The 9920-nt window shown below is 45.6% G+C and overlaps 1 protein-coding gene across 1 annotated transcript in view; it reads left to right on the top strand.

Moving 5' to 3' along the window:
- Positions 1-6: 6 nt before the first annotated feature.
- Positions 7-9920, top strand: part of P2RX4 (purinergic receptor P2X 4) — a 17632-nt gene continuing 7718 nt past the window's right edge. Inside the window, exons 1-5 of the mRNA XM_077748008.1 lie at positions 7-85; positions 4008-4155; positions 8014-8085; positions 8186-8258; positions 8680-8776. Of these exons, the coding sequence (XP_077604134.1) occupies positions 42-85; positions 4008-4155; positions 8014-8085; positions 8186-8258; positions 8680-8776 (434 nt within the window). The 5' untranslated portion in view covers positions 7-41. The remainder of the gene's footprint in view (positions 86-4007; positions 4156-8013; positions 8086-8185; positions 8259-8679; positions 8777-9920) is intronic.

Below are 9920 nucleotides of genomic sequence, written 5' to 3'. Positions count from 1 at the left end.
CGCCGCGCATCGTGCTCATCCGCAGCCGTAAAGTGGGGCTCATGAACCGGGCCGTGCAGCTGCTCATCCTGGCCTACGTCATCGGGTGAGCGCGACCGCAGGCGCTGTTCCCGAGGGGTCCCGGGGTCCGGAGGGTCGGGACGGCCGGCAACTCCCCTTCTGGGTCCCGGCCGTGNGTGGGTGACACACCCCTCCCCGGACCCTTGCCACCGGGGGACCGGGCTCTGAGTCAGGAGACCGCTTTGATGTTGTGTTTTCAGGGCAAAGCCTGGCAAGACCTTCATCCTTCCTGCTGCTTGTTCTCTGACTTGCTCCATGTTGTCCTTTGGCGGCAGGGGCGTGGGGGGCGGGCTTTGTCCTAAATGGCTCAATCTTTGCACTTAACTTCCCATTCTGATGATCAGCTGACAGAAAACAAGCCTTGGAATTTCCATTTGGTTCTTTTTGGGTCTGTGGCTTCCGGTCCTTTAAGTACCATGTGGTAATCCAAGATAGTGAAGAGGTCACACTGCAGAAAAGCATTGAGAAAGTTCAGTTCTTTTGTTTTGTGGAGTGGTTGGGGTTCTGGGTATAAGTACCTTACTTCGCCTCATCGTTCTCCATGCTCCCTTCTTATGCTTCCATATGACCTGCCACCTTCTAGTCTCACCAAGTGCTTAATTTTAATTGAATGCATCCATTACGATTTAATGAAACTCGAGAGAGGAGGTAAAAGTTAACAATCGGGCCCACTTTCAAGGCCCACCTGGGCGTTACAATGCCTACAGCTGCTGAGCTGACAGAAGTTATCTACTCTGGCATTCCTTTTCTCGAAAGGTTTAAGGTAGTGGTCCCCAGCTGCACATTACAACCTTTTGGGAATCTTTTAGAGTGTTTTTTTTAATTTTTTTATTTTTTCTAGGAGACAGAGAATGAGACAGCGTGAGCAGGGGAGGGTCAGAGAGAGAGGGAGTCACAGACTGAAACAGGTTCCAGGCTCTGAGCTGGCAGTCAGCACAGAGCCCAACACGGGGCTCGAACCCACGAACCGCGAGATCATGACCTAAGCGAAAGTCGGACACTCAACCGACTAAGCCACCCAGGCGCCCCTTGGGAATCTTTTAAAAAAGAATTATTTCATTGCTATGGAGTATGACTGACTCCCCAGGTGATTCTGATGTGCGGCAGTTTGAGAACTAATGCCCTAGTGTTTCCTAACCCTACTGATCGCAAAAGATTCACCTGAGGAACTGTATAAGAGTAATAGATCCTCCACCCTGGAGTGGGGTTTGGATCTGTTAACCCTGCCCACGGGTATTCACATGATCAGGCAGGTACGGCTTCTAACAGCTTTCAGCCCAGCAGCAGTTAAGTACTGACAGGAGTCAATAAAATGGCTTCCCAGGTATGGGCTCTGCATCATAACCACCTTGCCCACTCCCAGGTTTGGATGTAGTAAGTCTAATAAGTCCCACCACCAGTAATTCCTTGCCCCCGGCAACTGTGATGCACCCTTAAATTTTGAGACCTGCTGCTAGCTGGTTAAGTAAACTCATGTTGCTGAATTAGTTTAAATCTACCTTAGGGTTTCTGTAAAGTTGTAGACTACAGAAAATGTCTATAGCTGCACTGTATGATATAATAGCCACTAGTCACGTGTGGCTGTTGAACACTTAAAGTGTACCTACTCCAAACCAAGATATATACTATCACTATAAAATACACATTGGATTTCGAAGACCTCGTACAAAAAAAATAAAGAAGTAAACAATCACATTAATACATCTTACACTGATAACATGTTAAAATATTTTGGGTACATTGGGTAACATAAAATATATCATAATTAATTTTACCTGTTTTTATTTATTTTTTTTTTACTGTATAACATGACTATTAGAAATTACATTGCATATGCAGCTTGTGTTCTATTTCTTTTGGGCAACACAGCTTTCCAGGGTTCCTATGGAGGGAGTGCTACCTTGATCATGAGGATTTATAAAGCAGTAAATACTTTGCTTTTCCATCTTCCTATGATCAAACCTGACTCAGGAAATTAAGGGCTTTTCCCTTTTCTTTCTTCTTTTCTTTTCTTTTCTTTCTTACTCATCTCTTAGCTTCCTGATCCAATTCATCTTAGACTGGACATGGATTTCTCAGTTATCTGGTTCTGTTATCTATCATATGATGAGGCTGTAGGTAATCACATAGTGATTCGTGTGAAACCATGTGTCTCTGGTTTAGCAACTCACTGTTGTCTGTGGTGAAATAAGCTTCTGTGTGTCTCAGTAGAATTAAATGAAAGCTTATATTGCAGCTAAATTCCTAGAACCCCTGAAGAAAAGGACTTGTTTGGGGAAGAGCTTGCCTCCAGGATGGACAATGAATTTGGAGACTCCTCAGACCAGACAAACCCATAAATAACCAAAGCCACTGATTTTTTGGAGTCTTGGCAGCTAGAGCTTATAAGGAGAGGAGAGGGATGCTAGCATTTCTTGATTCTAGAAAAAATAACAATAATAGTTGCTGGTAGGTGTTTAATAACAGCTCTGGTGGGAAGGAGTTCTCATTTGTAGTATTAGCCAACTTCCATGGCATAAACCCTCCCACCGTGGCCAAATTTAGCCTACTGATGGCAACACAAACATTGTTCTGAACATTTGACATGCATTAACTCATTTAACCTCACAACTATCCTATGAAGTCCTATTATCATTCCCATCTTATTGATGGGAAAAACTGAGGCACAGAGAAAGGCCAAAGTTAATGCCTAGTGAGTGGTAGAGCTTAGAAATGAACCATGATCACTGGCTTCAGTCTATGTTCCAGTGTCCTAACCACTATGCGCTAATGCCTTTAGATTTTTTTTTAAGTTTATATTTTGACAGGGGAAGGGGAGGAGAAGAGAACACAAGTGGGGGAGGGGCAGAGAGAGAGAGAGCGAGAGAATCCCAAGGAGGCTTCATACTGTCAGTGCAGAGCCCACTGCAGGGCTTGAACTCAGGAACCGTGAGATCATGACCTGAGCCAAAGTCGGACACTTAACTGGCTAAGCCACCCAGGCCCCCCTCCTTTAATTATTCAGACTGGTTGTAATGCCCTCAATTCTCCCCAGAGAAGAGAAGCATATATGGGACCTGAATTCTTGGAGAAAAAGTATGAACTAGTATAAAAGTTCCTTGAAAGTGATATTCTCTTTTCTTGAGGGAGTATAGCATGCAGGACAAGAAAAGGGGCTTCAGAGGCAAAAGACTTGAGTTCAGATTCTGACTTTATCATTCACTGTGTGACCTTGGGCAAATCACTTAACCTCTCTGTGTCTTAGTTTCCTCCTCTGTAAAAATAGAGAATAATAGGGTTGCATGGGTGGCTCAGTCAGTTAAGTGTCTGACTCTTGATTTCGGCTCAGGTCATGATCTCCCAGTTCGTGGAATTGAGCCCTGCATCAGCCTGAGCGCTGACAGTGCAGAGCCTGCATGGGATTCTCTCTCCTCTCTCTGTCTCTGCCACTCTGTTGCTCATGCACACATGCGCTTTCGCTATCTCTGTCACAAATAGATAAACTTTAAAATAAATAGAGAATAATATCTGCCTTATAAAGTGGTTAGGATTAAATTAGTTAATAAATATATAGAGTTTAGATTAGCACCTGGCACTAAAAACACCCACATGGTAACTATTATCATAATTTTTATTATCTCTTTGGTGAGTCTGCAGGTCATAGTGCATCGAAAGTGCTCAAATATCTAATAATAAAGACATTCGTTGAGTACTTTCTTTGTGCTGATCGCTGTGCTAAGTGCTTTACCTACATCATCTCATTTATCTCCCACAAACCACCCTGTGGTTTATGTTCTATATGTGCATTTTGCAGATGTGGGAATGGAGCCCCCAAGTTAAACAGTTTTGCAAAGTTGCATAATTAGTGAATGTTGTACTGTCAGCCTCTGGCTATCAGAGGCTCCCTAGCATCAATTCAAATTAGCTGAATCCTAATGGCAATTTAAGAGGACTGTTTTATTTTGTAGGTGGGTGTTTGTGTGGGAAAAAGGCTACCAGGAAATGGACTCTGTGGTCAGCTCAGTTACTACCAAAGCCAAAGGCGTGACTGTAACCAACACTTATACACTTGGATTCCGGGTCTGGGATGTGGCGGATTATGTGATTCCAGCTCAGGTATGCTCCCACTGTGGCTTCTAACACTAAAGCTTCTCATTAGTTCCTTTCCCTTTACTGACTTTGCACTCTTGATTAATGATTGGCAGAGTTCTAACATCACCGATGCCCAGACTGATCGTTTTAGTCCAAGAAAGCAATGCAGGCAGATCCGTTTCTGGCTTAGGGTCTAATAATATTCAACCAGCTATGTTGCTTCAGCTCTAAATCATGGTTGGCTTAAACACAGACAACTTGGCCTGTCTCGAGCCCTGAAAGATGGAAGAGCAAATGTTTTAAATCCTGGGGAAAATTCAGGTGGAAATATCACCGTTCCACATTTTGTATTTGCTTTATTGTAAAACACAAGGTAAATCTTTGCAGACAGTGTAAAAAGTTTACAGTTTATCAGGAGTTAGAGACCAAAGCCAAACCTGGAGGAAACAGACATAGGATTTGGTCAGGAACAAAGGTAAGGAAAGAAAGTGTTTGATACAGCATCCTTGTATCCAGTCTGTTAATTGACAAAGCTCCAAATTAAATATCGACTCTCTTTAGCCATGGCAATGGCTGTGGTCCGTTTTGTGGGGTGCCCAGAGAGAAGACCAGAACTAATGAGCAATGAAGGTCAGTCAGACCCTTCTGCTTCTCTTGGATGGACTGCAAACATTTGTTTGCAGCGCTTCTACTTGGCTCATCTCCAGAATGATATTTCCCCAAGTTGAAAATAGATGAGAAATAGGGGGGCCTGGGTGGCTCAGACAGTTAAGCGACAGACTTCAGCTCAGCTTAGGATCTCATGGTTAGTGAGTTTGAGCACGCTTCTGGCTCTGAGCTGTCAGCCTGTTTCAGATTCTGTGGCTCCCTGCCTCTCTCCGCCCCTCCCCTGCCTGTACACTCGCTTGTGTGCACGCACTCTCTCAAAAAAAAAAAGCCAGGAGAAACTTGGGCATCATGCCATATTCCCATGCCTCCTCACGACATTTCCTTGTCTCCCAATGTGACTTGTTCTAGATCTTTCTTTGGAAGATGCCAGCTATTCCCAGAGCTTCACCACCTTGTCAGACCTGGGGGTGGAGAGGTCTACAGACACTTTGGTCCCTGAGTTACCTTGATCCTCCAGAGGGTTCCCGGTGCTGACTCCACTCCCACAGAGTACGAAACACTAATAGAAAGTTTCTGGTAATGCCGGTGTTTAGCGAAGAGAATGTCCAATGAGGATTTTTGGACATCTTTTATTCCTTATGTTGGAAGTTCCTTAACAGTTCTTCAGTCTCATCCCCAGTGAATTTTTCTCTAGAAACCTTTTCTTAAAATATTGATTTTTTTTTAAAGTTTTATTTATTTTGGTGAGGGAAAGGGCAAAAAGAGAGAAAATTCCAAGTGGGCTCTGCACTATCAACATGGAGCTCAAATCCACGAACTGCAAGATCATGACCTGAGCCAAAATCTCTTGATTGGATGTCCAACTCTTGTTGGACGCTTGGGGCATCTGGGGGGCTCAATCAGTTAAGCATCTGACTGCGGCTCAGCTCATGATCTCATGGTTTGTGAGTTCAAGCCCTGGGTCGGGCTCTGTGCTGGCAGTTCAAAGGCTGGAGCCTGCTTTAGATTCTGTGTCTCCCTCTCTCTCTGCCCCTCCCCCACTCATGCTCTCGTGCGCTCTCTCTCTCTCTCTCTCTCAAAAATAAATAAACATAAACATTGGGGAGAAAAAAAAGAGTTGGACATTCAGCCAACTGAGTCACCCAGGCGCTCCCTCTCCAGAAACTGTAAATCAACCTTTTGGCACCTTTCTAGGAGGAAAAAAAAAAGCCTTCTCAAATGGAGAAGTGTCAATTGCTGACTCTAATTTGGTCTTCTCTAGAATGTTTTATTTATTTATTTATTTGCTTATTTAAATTTCAGTTAGAAAAGAAAACCAGCCAAATTTGGGGACTTTGGTGGCCCTGCATTTCTGTACCTCTGAGGAACTCTGGTTGGCAGAGGATGTCTTGAGCACTTTTTGGCGCTTTTCCCTTAAGAAGCCAAGCTTCATTAAGGAACCACTTCAGGTTATAGACATTTTTTTCCATTGAGGTGAAATTCACATGTCATAATATTTGCTGTTTCAGGTTGAAAAATTCCGTGGCATTTAGTACCTTCACGATATTATGCAAGTATAACCTCCTTCTAGTTCCAGAACATTTTCATCACCCCAAGAGGAGACCCCATACCCATTCAGCAGTGGCTTCTCATCCTACCCTCCACTTTACCCCCTGCCTCCAGGGCAACCACTCATCTACTTTCTGTCTGTATGGAAATTTCACAGAATCATACAATATGTGGCCTTTGGTGTCTGGCTTCGTTGACTTAGCATCATATGTTTGAGGTTCACCCATATTGTATCCTGTGTCAGTGCTTCATTCCTCTTTATGGCTGAGTCATATTCCATTATAGGTACACACGCAGGTATGGGTAACCACAGTCTGTTTATCCATTCATCTGTCAATAGATATTTGGGGTGTATCCACCCCTGGGTCACTATGAATAATGCTGCCATGAACATATGTAAACAGTAGGCCCTCTTGTCCACAGTTTCAGTCACCCACGGTCAGCTGCAGTCTGGAAGCAGATGGTGCTTCTGACATACCCTCGAGTGGGTGGTAGCGCAACACTGAATCACAAAGCTTCCAACATTCACCTCACTTCATCTCTTCACGTAGGCATTTTCCCATCACACGAAGAAGGGTGAGTATAGTACAGAAAGGTATTTTGAGAGAGAGAGACTACATTCACATAACTTTTATTATAATATATTATTATAATTGTCCTATTTTAGTATTAATTATTGTTAATCTCTTACTGTGTCTTATTTATTCTTTGTTTTTATTTTTTTAATGTTTTTTTAATTTATTTCTGAGAGAGAGACAGCATGATCAGGGGAGGGTCAGAGAGAGACAGAGATACAGAATCTGAAACAGGCTCCAGGCTCTGAGCTGTCAGCACAGAGCCTGACGCGGGGCTCGAACCCACGAACTGTGAGATCATGACCTGAGCTGAAGCTGGACGCTTAACCGACTGAGCCACCCAGGCGCCCCATATTTATTTATTCTTTGATGTTTATTTTTGAGAAAGAGAGAGAGTGCAAGTGGGAGAGGGGCAGAGAGAGAGGGAGACCCAATCCAAAGCAGGCTCCAGACTCTGAGCTGTCAGCACAGAGCCCGACGTGGGGCTCGAATTCACGAGCCATGAGATCATGACCTGAGCCGAAGTCAGATGCCTAACTGACTGAGCCAGTCAGGCGCCCCTTACTGTTGTCTAATTTAAAATTTAACTTGGTCATAGGTATGTCTGCCTCGGGGTGGGGGGTGGTGTGTGGAGAAAAACCATAGCAAACGGAGGATTGGGTCCTATCTGCGGTTTCAGGCCTCCCCCAGGGGTCTCAGAACATATACCCTTGCAGATAAGGGGGATTGTGGTACAAGTATTTTCTTGAGTCCTGTCTTCAGTTCTCTCTCAGAGAACAAAGGATCAAAAAAGATCAAGGATTTTTGTTTTTTTAGTTTTTAATGTTTTTTTTTGAGAGGAGAGTCCACCCAGGGGGAGGGGCAGAGAGAGAGGGGGACAGAGGATCTGAAGCAGGTGCTATGCTGACAGAGCCTGATGCAGGGCTTGAACTCACGAGCTGTGAAATCATGACCTGAGCTGAAGTCGGTCACTTAATCGACTGAGCCACCTAGGTGTCCCAAAAGATCAGTTTTTAAATTGTTTTCTGCATGGCACTTGGGAGAAGTGAAAGGTACTGACTTTTTAAATGAACACCTGGCTTTCTTCAGGGCCTGGCCTGACTGCTCTGAAGGTAACACAGTGGTGCTCTCTCCCCCGTCCCCTCTGCAGGAGGAGAACTCCCTCTTCGTCATGACCAACTTGATCACCACCATCAACCAGACCCAGGGCCTCTGTCCCGAGGTAGGCAGCTTCTCAGGAAAGAGCCTCAGGCTCCTCTCCCCCACCTCTCCCACCTGACTGACTACGTGGAATTTGTTTTCACTCTTTCTTCTTTTTCCAGCTTCCAGATAAGACCACTGTGTGTAAATCAGATGCCGACTGTGCCGCTGGCTCTTCAGGCGTCCACAGCAACGGTATGGGCTCATGGCTGTGACCTACAGTAGACATTTAGTGTGGGGGGGGCAGCCCCTGACCAGATTGCCTCCCCCGTGGGGCTTCTCTTATAGAGAGATCTGCAGGACAAAGAAATCCCTACATTCCCCAAGTCCTTCATATGACCTTGGGTGAGCCTGGTGTACCCATCAGGCTCTCAGGATCTTCTAGACATTCACCTGTCACCCGTACTCCAGAGGCCACCCCAGATCTTGCCCTGGGCCAGCCTGTCATCACCCTAGCCTTGCTACTGGACTCAGGCAAATGTTTTCCTCTAATTTCTGAAAACTGTATAAAGCCCGGAATCGGAACAGCTCAAGATGGACTGCACAGGATGCTGTGGCGGTGCTTGCACTTCTCCCCCTTGTGAAAGTAGAAAACAGGTGCCCCCTTCCCCTGCAGGAATTGCAACAGGAAGATGCGTGTTGTTTAATGGGACTGTGAAGACGTGCGAGGTGGCGGCCTGGTGCCCGGTGGAGGATGACACACATGTGCCTGAGTGAGTCCTGCCCGAGGGAAGGCGGCAGGGGAGTTAAGCCGGTGTGTTGTGCTCTTGGTGTCTTTGTGGAGTCAGGCTTCCCCAGGGCCGGGACCAATGACAATGTGGGCCACAGTGTTTGTCACTTGTGAGAAGAGTGCAGATGATTTATGTCTTTGTTTGGACTTTGTCAGTTGCAAGTAACTAACAGGAAACAGTTCTCAGTGCCTCAGAGCAGGACACACACATCGCAGGGGACACACACATCGTTTACTGTCCAACTACCTATGAGGAGCCCAGCACAACGAGCCTGGGGCTCGAAGGACAGCTTCAGAGTCTCCACCTTTTGACTCTACTTCCCCCCATATTGGCTTCATTTGCAGGACCATTGTGTAGTCCTAGGAGGCGGCTCTGGGCTTATATTCCCCCAAGTCTCTCAGCCCAGTTGTCCATAGAGATTCTTCTAGACATGTCCATCATGACATCTTCAGCCACATCCCTCAACCTATCACTGTAGCTGAGACATGGATTTTGCTTCTCAGCTCAGGCCTGGGTAACCTGCCCACCTCTGGAGCCAGGGGCCAGTCAGTCCCACCCAAACCACATAGCCTGAGAGTAGGGAGGTGTGACTTCCAAAGGAAATCGGGGATTTGTTACCAGGAAAGAGGGGAACAGATGCTGGGCAGGAAAATAATTAGTGTCCACAGTAGTGTGTTTTATAAAGTAGAGCAGGTTCGGGGCTGCCCTAGAATAACATTCTTCCTAATAGTAAATTGCTCTGCTTTGACTGGGGGCAGTCAGAGGTAATGCTCTCAGAATTGCTTGTAACTCCGGCCTTCCTGACCCAGAGTTCAGAGGGAGGCCTGGAGAAGCCTGGCAGGCAGCCAGCCACATGCACCCCATTCAGGGTACCCTGCAACAGAGGGCAGCAGCTCCGGCTGGGAATCCTAGCATTTTTTAGCTGAAAAGGATCTTATGGAGCTGTGCTCCCCAACATGATGCTACTGGCCATGGGTGGCTGTTGAGTACTCAAAGTGTGTCTCGATCCAGACAAAATGCTCAGTGTAAAATGTATTCCAGAGCCTGAAGACATTAGGGAAAAAAAAAAAAAAAAATATATATATATATATATATATTAGGTTCTGAATTTACCAACAGATTTAGA

This window comes from Crocuta crocuta, unplaced genomic scaffold, assembly GCF_008692635.1.
Source record: "Crocuta crocuta isolate KB4526 unplaced genomic scaffold, BGI_CrCroc_1.0 scaffold29, whole genome shotgun sequence".
Taxonomy (NCBI): domain Eukaryota; kingdom Metazoa; phylum Chordata; class Mammalia; order Carnivora; family Hyaenidae; genus Crocuta; species Crocuta crocuta.
Note: the sequence above shows the minus strand (reverse complement) of the source record. Positions and strands in the feature narration are given on the sequence as shown.